Source organism: Labeo rohita, chromosome 6, assembly GCF_022985175.1.
Source record: "Labeo rohita strain BAU-BD-2019 chromosome 6, IGBB_LRoh.1.0, whole genome shotgun sequence".
In the NCBI taxonomy this organism is placed as follows: Eukaryota; Metazoa; Chordata; class Actinopteri; order Cypriniformes; family Cyprinidae; genus Labeo; species Labeo rohita.
Window position 1 is genome coordinate 7,322,552 of NC_066874.1, and position 18,906 is coordinate 7,341,457.

Genomic DNA, 18,906 nt, shown 5'->3' on the forward strand with positions numbered 1-18,906 from the left:
CAAACGTCACTGACTGCTGTCAAATAACTGCGAAATAACAAATACAGAACAGCACCCAGAGACTATAGTGCATTTATTTTGGCACTGCCATTACCCTAAATTGTTATGGAAAAACCTCTCTTTATTTGTTATTGAGAATATTGATAAAGAATTTTCTTTACTTTGGGAAAATGTCTTGTTTGGTTTTGTTAATTCAACAAAAGTGCATTTTTACAGGAAAACAAATTGTATGTACTTAATCTCCTTATTTTGTTAACAAAATTTTATATACACTACCGTTCAAAAGTTTGGGGTCAGTAAGACTTGTAATAGTCTTTAAAGAAGCCTCTTATGCTCCTCAAGGCTGCATTTATTTGATTAAAAATATAGAAAAAAAACAGTAATATTGCAAAATGTTTTTACAATATAAAATAATGTTTTTTATTTTAACACACTTTAAAATAGAATTTATTCCTGTGATGAAAAGCTGAATTTTTATCAGCTGTTACTCCAGTCTTAAGTGTCACATGATCCTTCAGAAATCATTCTAATATGCGGATTTATTATTAGAATAATCAGTGTTGGATAATATCAACAGTTGTGCTGCCAAATATTTTTTGGAACCTGTGATTTTTTTTTCAGGATTCTTTCATGAATAACAAGTTTAAAAAGTACAGTGTTTATTCAAAATATAAATATTTTATAACAATGTAAATTATTTATTATTAACTTTTAATAAACTTTTAATTATTAACTTAATACATCCTTGGTGAATAAAAGTATTAATTTCTTTAAAAAAAAAAAAAAAAAAAAAAACAATAAAAATGTACTGACCCCAAACTTTTGAACGGTAGTGTACATAAATGTAAATTTTCTTGTCAGAAGCCACTATTTAATGTTTTGCTTGTTGAAATACAACATTACTTTGAGACTATTTCTAAATCGTGTAATACGAAGGCTTTAAAAACGGTAAAAATCTGCAAGCTGTTTGATCTTTTACTTTGAATGCAATGTGATTTGTTTAACTTTATACCCCTGTGTAATATTTTATTTGTTGTGTTATTGCATTTTTTTTATTTATTTAATTTTCTTTTTATTATTATTATTTTGTCATTTTATATTGCAACTGTTTTCTCATTGGTTGACATATGGCTCATAATAAAAAAAAAAAAAAAAAAGAAATAACAAATACAGCTGAGGTTACAAGTTTACATACACCTTGCAGAATCAGCTAAATGTTAATTATTTTACCAATATATATAGACGTTTACATATAGTCCACAAGAGAATATAATAGTTTAATGCATAAAAATGACCCCATTTAAAAGTTTACATGGGCTTGATTCTTAATACTGTGTTGTAACCTGAATAATCCACAGCTGTGTTTTTGTTTAGTGATAGTTGTTTATGAGTCCCTTGTTTGTCCTGAACAGTTAAACTGCCCAATGTTCTTGAGAAAAATCCTTCAGGTCCCACAAATTCTTTGGTTTGTCAACATTTTTGTGCATCTGAACCTTTTCCAACAATGACTGTATGATTTTGAGATCCATCTTTTCATACTGAGGACAACTAAGGGACTCAAATGCAACTATTACAGAAGGTTCAAATGCTCACTGATGCTCCAGAACGAAAAACAATGCATTAAGGGCCGGGGGTGAAAACTTTTGAACAGAATGAAGACAAACAACATAAAAATCTTGATTTGACTTTAACTGACAAACAAGTGACTCATGAACAACTATCACTAAACAAAAAACAGCTGTGGATCATTCAGGTAACAACACAGTATTAAGAATCAAGTGTATGTAAACTTTTGAAGGGGTCATTTTTATGAATTCAACTATTATTTTCTCTTGTGGACTACAGGTAAACATCCTTTATATGAAATATCTTATTCAGGTCAGTACTGAATAAAAAATAACATGCATTTTGTATAATCCCTCTTATTTTGGTAAAATAATTAACATTTTACAGATTCTGTAGGGTGTATGTAAACTTAACCTGAACTGTAACTGAAATATTCAAACTGGCATGAAAAAAACACCTTCACCATTTTAACGGCAATTTAGAATTTATTTCACTTCGATACAGTCCAAAGATCAACATTATCTGGAATAGTATATCATTTATTGACAGGACTTTAGGTGTGAAAGAACAATCAAAATATAGCATTTTAAATTCAACGTTATTAAAACTACAGAACACTTCACAATTTACCACACGACTAACCAACATTTTAAATTTATTATTTAGGATTTGTTTTATATGAAAAGGCAACAGAGTAAAAACTGACATATGACTGGATTCAGACACTGTTTTGAGCATTATACACTGAATATCATTGCAAACATAAACATAAGACAGTATGCCTTACTCGTAAAACATGAGCAGAACCTTTTCATTTGTATGCAAATCATTGGTAAACCCATCATGTAAGTTGTCACATTTAATAGAATGAAGCTGGATGAGACATTAAGCCTAATTCACTCAATAGTAGCTCATCATTAGTGTAAATGGTTCTTGAAACCATTCACATAAAGCATCCCACTGAACTGAATGTGACATAAGAATGGTTTTACACATGATTTACCCAGAAGTTTGACCTTTGTAAGGCTGTGAGGTCTTCTTGTCTGTTTGTAGCTGTTTCCGAAATAAGATTTTTGTGGGTTATGAAGTAAAAGTTGATGTTGTTTATGTTCCCATGACAATCCTGAAGTAAAACAACAGCTAGCAAGAGAGAAGAGTGTTCTATGCCCCTGCGTCTGAGACGCATGCCGAGTATCTGTATGTGTAGAGTTTGTTATCAGCTCCTCCACTCAAAATCAACTAGAAAGAAAAGCAGACAGAGAAAAGAGATTGTGATACATCCACAGAAATAAACTCCAAGTCTGATGTGCTAAATATGCCGTGGAATGGACATATCCTTACAGCTAGAAAAAAAAAAAAACGAATGGTTCTCAACGCTTTTATTAAATACTCACCCTCATGTCATTCCAAACCCATAAGTCCTTTGTTCATCAAAAACTTGTTAATTTGTGTTCCAAAGATGAACTAAGGTCTTACGGGTTTGGAACAACATGAGGGTGAGTAATGACTGAATTTTCATTTCTGCGTGAACTGTTTTAAATATTGATAATAACAATAATAAAAAAATGTTTTTTAAACAGCAAATCAGCATTAGAATGATTTATAAAGGATCATGTGACACTGAAGACTTAAGTAATAATGCTGAATTTTAGCTTTGATCACAGGAATACATTTAAAAAAAAATAAATAATTAAAATAGAGAGCAGACATTTTAAATAGTACAAATATTTCACAATATTAGTGCTTTTGCTGTATTTTGTATCATATAAATGCAGGCACTTTAAAAAAACATTACAAATCTTGTTGTTTAAAGGAGAAGTCCACTTCCAGAACAACAGTTCACAAATAATTTACTCAACCCCTAGTCATCCAAGATGTTCATGTCTTTCTGTCTTCAGTTGTGAAGAAATTATGGTTTTTGAAGAAAAGCATTTCAGGACTTTTCTTCATATAATGGACTTGATTGGTGCCCCGATTTTGAACTTCCAAAATGTAGTTTAAAATGCAGTTATCAAGGGCTCTAAACGATCACAGGAAGGATCCGAACGATCCGAGGAAGAAGTGTCTTATTTAACGAAACGATCTGTCATTTTTTCGGAAAATAATTTTTTAAAAACTTTTTAAGCACAAAAGCTTGTGTAGCGCAGGCTTTGGGATGCACATTCACGACGCTACGTACTATTGAATCACGCTGAAAGGTCAAGCGGAACGTAGGCGGAATTACAGACCCAGTGTTTACAATACGAACGCACAAAGACTAAGAAAGTGCAAGTTTGTAAACGCTGTTTACAAACAAAAGGTACAACGATGTCCTCTCAAGCTGTAGGAGAAAATAAGATGGAGTTTTTCGCCATACTCAGTACACAGACGATGAACTTACACGTGATTCGTAGTAGTGATGGGACCTTTGAGTCTTGTTCAGCAAAATGAACAAACCTTTTTTTGAGTCATTTCGTTCATTTAAGCAAAATATCATTAAAATGTTACGTGTTACTTCCCTAACACATCTACTGCTCACACAAACGTTGATCACACTACAAACAAGACAAAACTATGATGCTATAAGAAACAGAAAAGATGAATTCATTGTTTAGCTGGGTCTTTAGTCTATGATTAGCTCACCTCACCTCTTATCTGACAAGTTTTTGGGTTTAAGTCGTTCGTTCATCACGTGACAGCCCCATAAGACGAACGAACGACTCGAAAAACCTGAAGACTCGAAACAGGTGAACTAATTCCAGTACAGAACCTAATAGGACGTTGCGCATGCACGACTGAATGAATCACTCCCTGAGACGACTCGTTCTTCCCGAGTCACATTAAAGATTCAAAATGAAAGAATCGTTTAAGAACTACCCATGACTAATTCGTAGCATCGTGGACACACATCCAGAGCCTGTGCTACATAAGCTTGTGTGCTTAAAAAGTATACCAATTTTTATTTTTTGAAAAAAATGACAGATCGTTTCGCTAGATAAGAACCTTCTTCCTCGGCTGGGATCGTTTAGAGCCCTTTGAAGCTGCATTTAATTACATTTTGGAAGTTCAAAATCGGGGCACCAATGAAGTCCATTATATGGAGAAAAATCCTGAAATGCTTTCCTCAAAAACCATAATTTCTTTACGGCTGAAGCCAGAAGGACATGAACATCTTGGATGACAATGGGGTAAGCAAATAATTTATAAAATGTTGCTCTGGAAGTGGAGTTCTCCTTTAAAAACTTTTGCCTGGTAGTGTATTTAACAGTGCTAGTAAAACAGACGAGTATTTGGATGGTTTGTCGTACCCCATTCTCTGTCCAGTCAATGCACAGCACTTTGTCTTCATGGGCAGCAAGATCATACAGTGGAGCTTTACAGCTGTAAAGAAAAAAACAGGACAGTTAGATTCAGACATGCAGAAACAGAATAGTCTTGGGGTATAATGTATCTGTGAGTCACCCACCTTCTTGTGTCCCATAGTTTGACCACATTATCCAGAGATCCCGACACCAGCTGATGCTCGTGAGATGGAGACCACCTGACCGCTGTTACCCAACCGTTATGGGATGTCAGAGACATGAGAACTAGAGAGCCATCTGGAAAAGAAAAGAGATATGAGCAATTAAAATAACTTAGTATGAGAGGGCATCATTATATGGGATCTCTGATAGTCACCTTTAGATCTTGGGTCCCACAGACGCACATGTCTGTCGGCACTGCCCGAGGCCAGACGGCGACATAGTGGAGAGTATGAGATACAGTTGAAAACCTTACTCCCCGTCTGCAATGCAGAAACAGTCAGTCAGTAAATCCAGCAATTCTTAAAGGTAATGTGTGAACTACCAATCAAAAGTTTTTGAACAGTAAGCCTGCATTTAATTGATCCAAAATACAGCAAAAACAGTAATACTGTGAAATATTTTTACTGTTTAAAATAACTGCTTTTTATTTTAATATATTCTAAAATGTCATTTATTCCTGTGATCAAAGCTACATTTTCAGCATCATTACTCCAGTCTTCAGTGTCACATGATCCTTCAGAAATCATTCTAATATGCTGATTTTCTGTTCAAGAAACATTTATTATTATTATCATTATTATAATAAATTTTAAAAGCATGGAGTTTTTTATTTTTGGGAAAGAAATGTTAGAAATTAATACTTTTATTTAGCAAGGATGCTTTAAATTGATCAAAAGTGATGATAAAGACATTTATAATGTTACAGAAGATTTCTATTTCAGATAAATGCTGTTCTTGCGAACTTACTACTCAAAGAAACCTGAAAACAATTCTAGTCAGCTGTTTTCACCATGATAATAATAAATGTTTTTTAAGCAGCAAATCAGAATAACAAAATGATGCTAAAAATTCAGCTTTGAGATTAATTTTTTTTAAATATATTTAAATAGAAAACAGTTATTTTACTGTATTTGCTGTACTTTGGATTAAATAAATGCAGGCTTGGTAAGCAGAAAAAAAACTTCTTTAAAAAACATTACAAATCTTACTGTTCAAAAACTTTTGACTGGTAGTGTATGTGTTTTATTTCTTAAAATACTTTCTCATGACCCAACTTAATATGCTATAGAGACTAGTAGCAGTAAGCAGAACACACAGTGGTGCTATCAACAAAACACAATCACTGATGTCTGATGTCACTCACTAGTGTACTCTTCTGCCCGCCGGTCTCTGCATCCCACAGACGGATGGTGTGATCCCATGATGCACTGCACAGCTCCTCAGCATCCATCCAGAGCACAGAGGACACTGCCTCATTATGACCAGAGAAAGTCATGAGGGGAGTCTAAATCAGAATAACGAGAAATTACAAAACTGCTAAGAATTAATTAACAACAAGTGTCTTTGTTTCAAAAACATGCATAAACACTAACCCGTGTGAGCCCCATCTGCTCAGTTTTCTGTTTTTTGCGTGGCCTGTTGGGTTCCTCTATCTCATCTTCTTCCTCTGTTGGCACTGAGGACAACAATAAGACATCATTGAAGTTGGATCTTAATATTGCCTTTTTGAATTAAACATCTCACAGTATGAAGGTTCCAAAGAAAACATACCTGCTGACCATATCTTAAGCATTTTGTCCCATGAGCCACTGCAAAACTGAAAAGAAAACAAAACATAAGAGATTCATATGTTTAGCAAATGAAGATGATACAACAAAGACAAACATACAGAAAGATTAACAAAGTCAAACCTTCGTCCTAGTGGGGTCAACGGCAATTGTGTCCACACTTCCTGCATGTCCACGGCAACAGTGTCGGGCCTTCACTTTGTTCCGTTCGGGAATTCCACTCCCACAACATGATTGTTTGATCCAGAGATGCGGTCAGGAGCAGAGAGATCAGACCATCTGGAAACCACAGAACACACTCATCAGATACATATTAGGCATCTCATACTGAAAACCTATAAAATAAGCACTAAGAATCCAGTTTAAAGATTCTAACCTCTCTTCACCCAGGCTACATCCTTCACAACATCAGTGTGTCCAGCCACAGTCATCACAGCCTTCCCTTCCATAGACCAAATGCGTGCAGTCTTATCATAAGAGCCTGTAAGGATCCTGGCGTCCAGGAAGAGGAACGAGATCAACCACAGTACTAAGTAAATCGATTTCTGACTTTTGTTTTTGACGTTTTGCATGAAACGCACCATTCAGAATCTGCCTCCACCGAGCTGATCCAGTCATCGTGCATGATACACTCCTCCGGCTGCGGGGCGGTGAACTTCTCAACATATTCTATTTCCACAACATCTTCCTGTAAACACACATACAACCCAGATGAGCATGTAACCAAACTGCGAAAATATTTTCGCAACAGATTAACTGTTTCACTTTTATAGCGGTTTAACTATAAACACAAATTGAAAATAGCTAAACAATTACACCAATTCATACAGATTACATTTACGGTGTCATTTTTAACTATCTGAAGCTGGAAAATTTTAATGTGTATGGATTTTTAATCAATTTTCTATTTTAATATATTTTAAAATGTAATTTTGTTCTGTAATGGCTAAGCTACATTTTCAGCAGCGATTACTTAAGTCTTCAGTATTACATGGTTGTACAGATTTGTGCTCAAGAAACATTTATTTTATTATTATCTATGTTGAAAACAGTTGTCTTGCTTAATATGTTTGTTTTTACATATTTTGTCAGGATTTTTGATGAATAGACAGTTCAAATAAGCATTTATTTTGAAATAGAAATCCCTAGTGACAAATAAATATACTAAAATGTATTTAAAATACATTTGTTTCATGCCAAGTATACTACAAATATTTACATACTGCGTACTTAATAAAAAATACCTTACAATTGTACTTCTAGTATACTAAAATGGTATATTTAAACTCTGCTAAATTGGAACAACTAATTTTGTACTTAATGCACTTTAATTTAAGTGCTGAAGTCCAACTAAAGATATACTGAAGTATTTTTGATTGTGCTAAAGTGGAACTACTGCAAGTATACTTTCGGTACATTTTAAATATTTTGCATTTAAAGACCAATATTATTTAAAGATCATACAATTTTCATCAATAGTTACATTAGAACATATTTTAGGCTTAATATTATGAAATGTGCATTGTGCACAAGTAATACTCCAAAGTTTAATTACATTTTTTATATTGGTAAGTCTCAAGCGATATGTCAGTAAATATGTTAATAGACTTGAACTATATTTAGTATAAAATAAATGCATATTAAATCTATTACGAAAGGAATCTTTCGTAAAAATGTTGAGACAATATTAAAAAAAGCTTAATTTGAGTTAAAGACAAACAGAAGTCTTACAGGTTTGAACAACATGAGGGTGAGTAAATGACAACAGAATTTTAATTTTTGGTTTAACCATCCCTTTAAATTCAGTCTCAAACAATCTGACTAAAATGATATGTTACTGTCAAGCCGTCATTTTTATGCACAAAATATGTATCACTGAGTTGGTGACCAAATCGTAGATGGTTCATAGATGTGTGCAATGCGTTGCCATACCGTTGAGATGTTTTCTGTGTCCATGTGATTGGCCAGTGAAGTGCGGAGAAACTGACCTTGAACCAGGAAATCAAACTCAACATGTTTGTGTCCCTCTGTAAAAACAGACATGAGTGATGAGAATTTATGAGTGATGTCAAGAAAATATAACCAAATAAAAGTCACAATCTGGGGCTTTATTACAGAAACATCCTAACTTAGAATCCCAACCCATTATATCTGTTTAGTAACTGTTTAGATGAGGAAATTTTAAATGTTAAGTCAAGAATTACGACAGGACGTTTCTGTAACACAGCCCCAGATACTTAAATCAATACTGAGAATCTTATTAATAGATTCTACACAATGTTCTGAAAAGGATTTTAGGTACGTGTTAACGTAGGCAAGTATGCTGCAACACAAGGTAAAAACAAGTGATCAAAATGAATGAATGGTAAACAAGCTGACCATTCTTAGCTTCCAGCAGTTTGTTGATGACACTACTGAGATCCGCCACCTCAGAGGCAGCAGGGATGGAGAATGGAACATCATCTATCAGATACCTACACAGAAGAGCACGAGGAGAACATGTTACATCTCGTACAAACACAACATACATCTATTTACCTTAATAAGCCGTTAAACAACCGCATAAAGAACACATTTTATCATGTGACCACTTACTACTAAGCCAAAATCATCTGGATATCTCTTCTCTAGCTAAGCTAAACGTTTCAGCTATTTGTATTATGAACACGAAATATACTCACTTTTTGTTTTCGGTGAAAAACCGGGCTTGTATCTGCGACATTTTATCTTATTAGACTGTAACTATTTAGAAAACACATCTGATTACTGACGAACTTCAGTGTATGGAGACACTTTGCCACCATGTGGTTCCCAATGCGTGCGGGGGGAAGACATGACAGTCGATCACAGAGCAATCGATAGTCAACAAATGCGCTTGCAACTGTTTATGTCTGAGTTGGGCGCCATACAGTTTCTGTGGATTTTCAGTGAGAAAACTATATTAATGTTTTAAAATATGTTTGTTGCGATGCAAACCCTCTTTAATAAAAACAAGGAGATGCTGCACAATGGAAACATTTTCCTGCTTTTCCTGCTTCTCAGGTCTTTTCTTGAGAAATCGAGTAATCTCATAGTCTAGAGTTACAAAAAGACACCAGAATGTCTACTCAAATTTACCAACATACCAAAGTTTGCAATCAATAGTCAGAATTTACATTAAATCTCATAAATGTCTCATCAGATTCATCCTAAGCAAGAATATACAGGCAAGCCTTACCACAGAATCAAGAAAACAAACAACAAAAAAAGAAACATTAAAAATTACAAAGAAAGGGCTATTAAGACATTTTCAGTGTAACATTAAGTACAATCCTGTCCCAAATTCATATTACCAAAATTTTTAGAAAAACTAAAAATTTCACTTTTTTTCATTACATTTCCTGTACTCATGTGTGTAATGTACGTTATTAATAAAATTAATAAAATAAAATTAATAAAATAAAATTGTATTTACTATCCCCCAACCCTAACCCTAACCCAACAGAAATGGATAAAATATAAGTAAGTTTAAAATTCTGTATATTTTAATGAAAAATATATTTTAAAAATAGGCCAAAAAGGCTAAATGTTTAGCTTATAATGGTGCACATTTTATCATTTTATTTACAAATTAGTGGTCACTCTTTGGTTGTTTTTGCAGCGTCTGCAAAAGCAACATCTGATCATTCCTCTGTCATGAGATTTTTAGTCATGAGAAACAAGCCAGTGAAGCAGCTCACCAGTTCCAGCAGGTGAAAAGGCTCCCCACATCATGACACAACTTCCTCCATACTTCACTATTATAGAGATGCATTCATTATTATATTTCTCACCAGACTTTCAAAGACACTGCTCTGGTCCAACACCATGCAACTCATATTTTATCATGATTCACCACTCCACACAATTCTGCTGAACCACTATGAATCATACTTCCCATATTTTGCCAAAAAAATGCATTTAGACTTTGATTTTTTTAAAAATGTCAGTGGCTGTTCAAGAGTGCATTTGCTTAACACTAGTTAAGAATTTTCTGAGCGCAATATATATATATATATATATATATATATATATATTGCAGTCAGGGTTAGTGGCAGGGTTTGTAATTTCCCACATGCTCTTACTTTATGTTGATAATTTTATTCTATTGTTATTTTCTCTAAGGAAATATAAATGTGTATACATGTCCAAGCTTGAGCTATAAAAGAGGAACCTCTGAGCAATAACATTTCCTTTAGTAAGTAGTATTTTGAATATTATATCAAAGACTTGACGCCTTTTTTTTCTTCTTACTAGAAACTCTGGATGCATAGTTCAATAAATTGTGCAAGCACAGAGGAACTTTGTTCTATTTTCCTGCTTTCTTTTCAAATATGTGAAGTCTTGTCAGCCAGTAGCAGTTAAACAGCAGATGTGATAAGTATTTTATGTCTTTTTAAATAGCCGTGTCCTTCTAATTCCTGTTGCTGTGTTCTTGTATACATCACAGTTCCAAGCAAACGGCAATATTTCATGCTTTAGTGCAACAACATCCCATCTCTTTATCCAGATATCCTTGACAAGCATGTCCCAGCAGTCTGATCAACACCTATCAAGTTGACAGCTGACATAGTAACTTTGCATTGTTTAGGTCACGTTGTCCCAGCAGGCCGAGGGGTCAAGGTTGCGTCTGCTGTGGGTCCGCAGCTGTGAAAGGGCCTCTCTGCTTTTCCCAAGACCCTCCGCTGTTGCCGACCTGCCTGGGGACACCATGCAACTCTCCTGAGTCTGCTCCCTTGGCAGTGAGCGCCCGTGGGAGGCAGGGCGAGAGATAACGTACCGCTTGAAGATCCCCACATTACCTCACCAGATAAGGCAGAGGGAGGGGATGGAGCCGAGCGGGGTGGACATTGGGCCTTTGGGTGGAGGAGAGGGCCGAACCCCTTCAAGCATTTCGAAGGAAACGCTCAAATGCTGTCATTTCCACGCAGGTTCGGTGGTCTCGCTGGTGGTTCTCATGGCAGAGCGAGTGCTGGAAGAGGATGTGGCACAGGAGAGGAGAGAGATGGGAGGAAAGAGTGTGCGGGCACAAAGATGGATACAACCATGCGTGAAACAGGCAACACATCGAGAGCCAAAGAAGTGGGTGAGTGAAGGAAGAAGTGGATGAATGGGCTTGCGCTCAAAAGGATTTAAAACGCTTGGTTATAAGTTGGGTTTTTATTGTTTATCAAAATGCTCATTAAAAGTGAATATCATGGCTGTTCACAAATTAGTCCCAAATTACTTCAGTACAAATGTTGATTTTTTAAATATTAATAAACATTATTATTAATAATATTTTTAAAAAAAATAAATAAAAATTAATTATAATTAATATTATTAAATATTAATTCTAAAACTATAAAAACTTTTTTTTTAATTGTATTATACTTAAAAAAATGAAATATTTCAACTTTGCACTACTTTGCTGATAATATAATTTATAATGGAGAGTTTGTATTACAGTGAAAAAGGCAAAATAAAAGTGTTTTTTTTTTTTCATCAGTGGTCTCTTTTGGACGTCGTATAACAAATTTCAAACCCACTTTATATTTTATTTTATATTTTATCTAACTTTTAAAGTAATGATTTGGTACACAAAAAAAAGTGTAGAAACGAGTTTGCCTCAGAAATTGCTAGTAAATTTCACACAAAAAGAATGACAAAAAAACGCAAAGTAACACATTGAATTAACATGAAATTTTAAAGCAGAAAAACTAATTATAACTAACGAAACTAATAAAAAAAGTATTATTTTGTTGTACTCCATTCATCTTTGTTTTATTTCCAAGTTCAAAAGAATATTTTTCAAGTGCGCAATGGATTTATTGTGTAGGTGTTTACATTGTACTTATATTTAGAAAATCCATGCATATAATTACGGTTGTAACTAATCTAGGTAAATACATCTGTAATTACACTGTTGACCCCTTAACGACCCTTAAACTTACCCATACCACTAAACCTGTCCCTAACCTACCCATATTTCACCTCAGTCGCAGCAAACATGTTTGCAGTCGCACATGAATACAATAAATATATTGTACCTAACAATAAATCTTTTTTGGATAGCATTTATTGTGTACATACTATGTATTTATTGTTACATTACAATAACTGGAACTGCCCCTAAAACTACCCCTAAACCTAAACTTAACCCATGTAGTTACTTTATACTACCAGTACTTTCTTGGGTAAGTACGCTGTAAGCACATGTACTGTAAATAAAAAAGTGTAACCCTATTAATATAACTAGTAGTTTGATAAAACTAGTAATTGAAGACACCTAATTTAAAGTGGCACCCATCTCTAAAGACTCACAAAACGTGATAAGAAGTTTTCCCTCGTTTGTTTTTGTTTGTCTTAGGTACGGTCTGGACCGACAATTCCATCCAGGGCATGTAAGACACAAAACTCTCCTGAGAATGCAGCGAGAGAGAGGAGTCGTGTTCGGAACCTTAGACAAGCTTTCCACAGCCTGCAGTCTGCTTTACCCTCCGTCCCTCCCGACACAAAACTCTCCAAGCTGGATGTCCTGGTCCTGGCCACCAACTATATCGCCCACCTCACCGAAATCCTGGACCATGGTGGGATGTTGGGGGACCATACCATCCTGCAGAGAGCAGAATATCTGCATCCTGTGAAGGTGAAAGATTGTTAATATTATATCAATATATAATGGTATATGCTTTAAAAGAAAGTTTAAAAAAGGTTAAAAGAAAAGTTTCTTTCTATGAAATTCGAATGGTTTTGCAATTAGAGATTAGACTATACAGAAATTTAAATCTAATACACGCTAAATACACAGTCACGCAATGTTGATGTTGTTAACGTTAACAATTTGAAAACAACATATAGCAATAATAATAATTTGCACGGTTTGACGTGATCTGAGCTAATTTTGCAATCATTAATCATCACTGGTTGCGAAATTTATTGTAAAACATTTTTTCAGTTGGTCAGAACAAAACTAGCAGGCATGTTACTCACTTGTTCAGATGACATTTTCCAGTGAAACTTCTTATTTTCTCATTTTTATTTCCTATTTTATTATTATTATTTTTATTTCTTAATGTATTCTTATTTAATTCTGAAAAACAGTGAATATCCACACCACTGCATAGACTGACAACCCACACATACACCTCAAAACATGAGATTAATCCACGTTGAGGAGCCGGCCGCTGTACAACCCACATAAAATAAATTTAAAAAAAGATAGTTCCGCAAATAACTGCAATTACAGGTTTCAAACAGAGAAGCAAAATCTACAGACTTAAGCGTTAAAGATTTACATTATTGCAACATTATTCCTAGTTTGTTTAAGGGTTCAGTATCATGTATATTTAATATATACATGGTAAATGATAAAAGTGATAACTTTATCTTTTAACCTCTATATATCCTCTTCAACAGAAATGGCCCATGCGTTCTCTTCTGTACTGTGGGAACATAGGAGAGCGACTGACAGAAGCACAGATCAATCAGGAGGCATCTTGTCTGGCTAAGGTGAATGCAGACTAATGGACTGAGAAGATATTACTCATCAGTTGTTGGATTGATGCATGTTAGAAATGGATTTGAGCACTTTTTTTTCTGTTTTGTAAATATGATCCCTTTTGACCACACAAATACTAGATATTTCCACATAATTTTCCTTTTATTTTGATTAAACCCTAGTATATAATTGTGTTTATTATTCCACATTTATTCTATAGTTGGTTGTGAGAGAAAATATTGTCTGTGGTTACAGACATCATGCCACAAAGGTTTTCAAAAGATTTTAACTCGTATTATTAAAGGGGTCATCGGATGCGAAGTTCACTTTTATATGTTGTTTGAACATTAATGTGTGCTGGCAGTGTACGTACACATCTACCCTATATTGATAAAAATCCATGCAGTTTTTTTTTTATTAATCTGTAAAAATAATATCCCCTTTTTCAAATCAAGCCATTCTCAGATCCCCGCTCCCATGATAGTTGATTGACATGAGCGTCTTACTTCAGACCCGCCTTAAATCAGCTGTAACTGTCCGACCTCCATTGTTTCAATGCCGGAGCAGTTAGACAAGAATATCTCCGATTGAGCGATTGAGGTGTTGTGTTGCTGGATGTAATAATGAACATAGTGGTCGTCATTTACTCCCGACATCTGAGCCGCTGAAGATGCAGTGGATTATGTTTGTTTGTTTGCATCTTAAAAATGCGTTGTGATCCAGCTTCACTTACAGCAGAAGTGAGTATAAGGTTTTTTATGAATCTTTACTCGCCCTAATAATGTGCTAATTAGCTTTAGCAGCTAAACATAAATGCATCTATGATAAAAATGTAATTGTGGGTCAAAAACACAGAACATCCACTTTTTTTACATAAAGTAGTTTGTTTTCACAATTTTTTTTATTATTATAATTAAAAAAGGTTTAGTAAAAAGAAAAGGACACCAAAATATTTCAAGAGAACATGCCTGAAATCTTTTGAAAGCTTAAGCAGTATATTGGATTTGGACCCACTTACATGCATTCTTGGGAAGAACAGTTAGAAATAGTTAGTACTACCTTTTAATCTAGAATATTCCTTTATGTTCTTACCATTTAGAGCATTACTAAATGAACAGGTCACTTTATCTCTGCTGGCTCTCTTTATCTTGAGTGTTTGGGTTTAATATGCATGTTTTGCACTTGAGAGTAATAAAATGAATGTCTTGATTAGTGGGAAGGGAGGATTGTTATAGGGAACACTTGGCAACCACACATGAGTGGAGAACCCCCATGTCCTCTCAATCATGGGTAGCTTAGCAGAGCCACACTAAAACACAGCTTTTTCTTACTTATTTAACTACACAAATCCCAAATCATTCAAAATTATTAAAGGTGGTAAAAAAAAAAAAAATACAACGCTATTTTTCACCTACAAAAGCGACAGTGTTCTTACGGTCTAAGCTTATGCTTAAATGCTTGAAATTCTCTTAGGACAATGTTTAACCCATGCATAAATAATTCAATACCAAATGAGAACAATCTTCATGTTTCATTTCAGCACTCATATTTTTTAGCCCTTGGGAACTAGATTTTGTATTTTACTTGTATTATACTTTGATTCTACTTGCATCAGTTATTTTATCAAATAAATGGCCTTTCTGTTTCAAACCACCATAAACGTGGCTAAATCTGTTGCATTTGTGTGGTGAGCAACATGACCATCCTCAGTTATTCATATCCAGAGCTCAAGATCTTTGCAAAAAATGGGCTCCCATCCATAAGAAATGGTCAAGGCTAACTCTATAAATCTGTTTAAGTTCCTGATAAAACCTTTTTCTCATGTTAATAGCCAAAATGGACCAGAGAGATCTGCGCTACTAAGGCAAGGGTTACAGAGCCAGAGAACGAGGGCAGACGTTTGCTGCATTAGAATCTCTGCCACCGCAAATCATCCTCACCATTTAAGGAGTGTTTCAACCAAGTAACATTAAGATGGAGATGAATGGATCTGGTTTTAATGATAATGCTGAACACTGTAATTAATGGAGGAAATTCTGGGATCCGTGGAATAAACGTGTCAACACGTACAAAATAAAGGCTCCAGTTAGAGTGAAAAAGTTAAAAGCCTGACACAATATGTGAACCTGGACCACAAAACCAGTCTTAAGTCGCTGTGGTATATTTGTAGCAATAGCCAAAAATTCATTGTATGGGTCAAAATTATTGATTTTTCTTTTATGCCAAAAATCATTAGGAAATTAAGTAAAGATCGTGTTTCATTAAGATATTTTGTAAAATTCCAACTGTAAATATATCAAACCTTTGTTTTTGATTAGTAATGTGCATTAGTAAGAGCTTCATTTGGACAACTTTAAAGGTGATTTTCTCAATATTTTGATTTTTTTGCACCCTCAGATTCCATATATTCAAATAGTCGTATCTTGGCCAAATATTGTTCTATCCTAACAAGCATACATCAATGAAAAGCTTGTATATTCAGCTTTCATATGATGTATAAAACTCAATTTTGAAAAATTGACCCTTATGACTGGTTTTGTGGTCCATGGTCACATATTAGCACCAATTTTAGTTCCATAAAAACATTTTCTAATAGTTTAGCCACTTTCTAGCAGTAGCCTGTTACATTACAGTACATAAAATTTCACTTACCACATTAACAGAATAAGGAGAGATGACTGATAGGACTATGGCAAATGATTTGCAGATCCTGAGCACACCTGACAAACATCTAATCTTGTAAAACGTGTGTTAAGTATCGCGCTCCATAATCGACCCTTTTCACAAGCCTGTGATGACGTGTTTCAACGGTCATCATGATCATAAATCCTTTTTATAAAGTTTTTTATATTTTGATTTTTAAAAATATGTATGTACATTTATAACACTATACTTTGTATTATACCACCTTTTCATCAAGTTACAAAAAAACTAGTTTACGCTATGCGAGGGTGTTTCTAATGCCGCGTCTATGGGAGGGACGGTAAATTTGACATTGTTCTCTCTTCTGACTGCCGATATCAGTCTCTCTCAATTTTTTCCTTTGATTGAAAGTCGTGAAAACACTATCGTGTAGTTTTTCTTTTGCTATTTGAGCAAATGGGAATGCAAAAAATATATTTGTGGTACTCTCCCATTCACTGCTCTCGGATTTTACCCAACTATGACGACTTCCGCTATGAGAAATCCGTAATGTAAGAAAGGTCATATAGAGGGTTTGCACTTATGTTGCGATTTAGTCAGTTACCCGGATGCGCTGCCAGATTGGTGATACTCGGATGTAAACAACAGCACTGATTGCATGGATAATGTACTACTGAATATATTGTTCTGCTAATTTATGCTGTCTAAACCATGGAAAAAACGTGTGGAAGCTGCTACATCATATAAAGAAGGACTTAGTACGCAGGAAAGGGTGCAATATTTTGACAAACTAAAGTTAATAAGTGGTAAAGATACTTACAAGCAGTATTAATTAAGATATTAGCATAATATTTCACTTACCTGACCGGAAATGATAAAAACAAACAGGAATGTTGTCAAGACTCTTACCCTGGAAATCCTGGTTCAGTCTGGGCAACCACAAACGTTTGTTCCTCAGACAGTTTTATGCAGTCTTTTCCTTGATTTGTTATAACTTTTGACAGTCTATAGTACTCCAAATGTTTTCCCTGGTCCAACCGATTAGTACAGCCCAAAACATGACAATAGTTGGCCATTTTCAGAAGCAATAATCATCAAAATTTGCGAGTTTTGTTCGATTCTTGGTGATGCATGTCGTGAAAACATTAAGTATGTGTGATCACGAATCTCGAAAGTGAAAGTAATAAGCCAGCGCATTCAAAAGCGATTTCAAAGCCCTATGTATATTAATAGCATCTCCTTGATGCCTGAAATGTATAAACAGTATAATTACCCAACAATGTCATTGTAACAATGTCATCCCATCTATTTATTCCCTTTAGGGGTTCCATAGTACAGGTCATGTGCTTTCTGAATAAGGTATTCATCTATGTCCAAAATCTCATTTATAATGATTTATAATGAAACATCAAGAACTTATGTATCTAAAGAATTTTATAAATTAGTGGTTCTCAAATTGGTGTAAAATACAAATAAAATAAAAATATATATATATATATAAAAAATAAAAATTAAAATACAATTATATATATATATATGAATTCTTATTTTAATTCACCCCTTCAACATTTTGAAGTTTGGTTACTAGATGAGGCAGTCATGTAAATTAATAAAAACCTGTCATTCCACATATTTTATAGTTAAGAAGTAGGCCTATAAGTTCTATGCCTTTTTGCCTACAAATATTAAAAACAAGCCGTTTTCTCCTTAAGACCTGTGATTTACTGTATCTTGGCTCAGAGGCCCAGTGATATCCAGATTCTGTCACTTCCTCTCATGTTCGAGAGATAATCAAAATAGCTGCTCTATCTCCTGCTCATTAGACCTAGTACATGCTGATGGCTGGCTAAATTTATGCTGTATTTTGGCAAAGTTTCTTGACTTGGCTTGATCTTTCTGGAACAAGGATAGAGGAGGAACCAGAGAGGAATGTAAAACACACACACACAGTCCTAAGATTTGGCTAAACATCCTCACAGTCCAGATCCTCCACTAAATTTGTAAGCAGCATCTTATTTCCTCTTTGGGATTGAGATCATCTGGAACAAAGCACTTTAAAGTTGAATGTAATTTTTAAATAAAAACAGATTTGGGCAAGCAGCCCTGTGGCTGACATTTAATAGCCAAT

At 34.5% G+C, this 18,906-nt stretch overlaps 2 protein-coding genes across 3 annotated transcripts; one reads left to right on the forward strand and one right to left on the reverse strand.

Annotated features, from left to right (window-relative positions):
- Window positions 1-2,043: 2,043 nt before the first annotated feature.
- Window positions 2,044-9,500, reverse strand: wdr12 (WD repeat domain 12). The gene is given in 14 exon segments (XM_051112061.1): window positions 2,044-2,805; window positions 4,854-4,926; window positions 5,012-5,144; window positions 5,224-5,329; window positions 6,214-6,354; window positions 6,443-6,525; window positions 6,621-6,666; window positions 6,761-6,850; window positions 6,852-6,916; window positions 7,014-7,129; window positions 7,219-7,325; window positions 8,570-8,664; window positions 9,017-9,111; window positions 9,319-9,500. Coding segments are annotated over 14 exon segments (1,269 nt in total). The 5' UTR covers window positions 9,360-9,500; the 3' UTR covers window positions 2,044-2,727.
- A 2,004-nt stretch (window positions 9,501-11,504) lies between these two features.
- tcf23 (transcription factor 23) lies at window positions 11,505-14,823 on the forward strand. 2 transcript variants are annotated; one of them, XM_051112063.1, is made up of 3 exons: window positions 11,505-11,741; window positions 13,005-13,283; window positions 14,054-14,823. In XM_051112063.1, exons 1-3 carry the CDS (start codon window positions 11,613-11,615, stop codon window positions 14,159-14,161), a joined length of 516 nt encoding a protein of 171 aa, XP_050968020.1. In that variant the 5' UTR covers window positions 11,505-11,612; the 3' UTR covers window positions 14,162-14,823. The 2 variants fall into 2 exon arrangements, with proteins under 2 accessions (XP_050968020.1, XP_050968019.1); XM_051112062.1 differs by having other exon boundaries at window positions 11,505-11,737.
- The last annotated feature ends 4,083 nt before the right edge of the window (window positions 14,824-18,906 follow it).

What these genes read in the sequence shown, in the direction of transcription:
- tcf23 (XM_051112062.1), top strand. Translation starts at nt 11,567, where the DNA reads ATGCTGTCATTTCCACGCAGGTTCGGTGGTCTCGCTGGTGGTTCTCAT. An exon ending in ACACATCGAGAGCCAAAGAA is followed by an intron (nt 11,738 to 13,004) that starts GTGGGTGAGTGA and finishes TGTTTGTCTTAG; the next exon opens with GTACGGTCTGGACCGACAAT. An exon ending in AATATCTGCATCCTGTGAAG is followed by an intron (nt 13,284 to 14,053) that starts GTGAAAGATTGT and finishes CCTCTTCAACAG; the next exon opens with AAATGGCCCATGCGTTCTCT.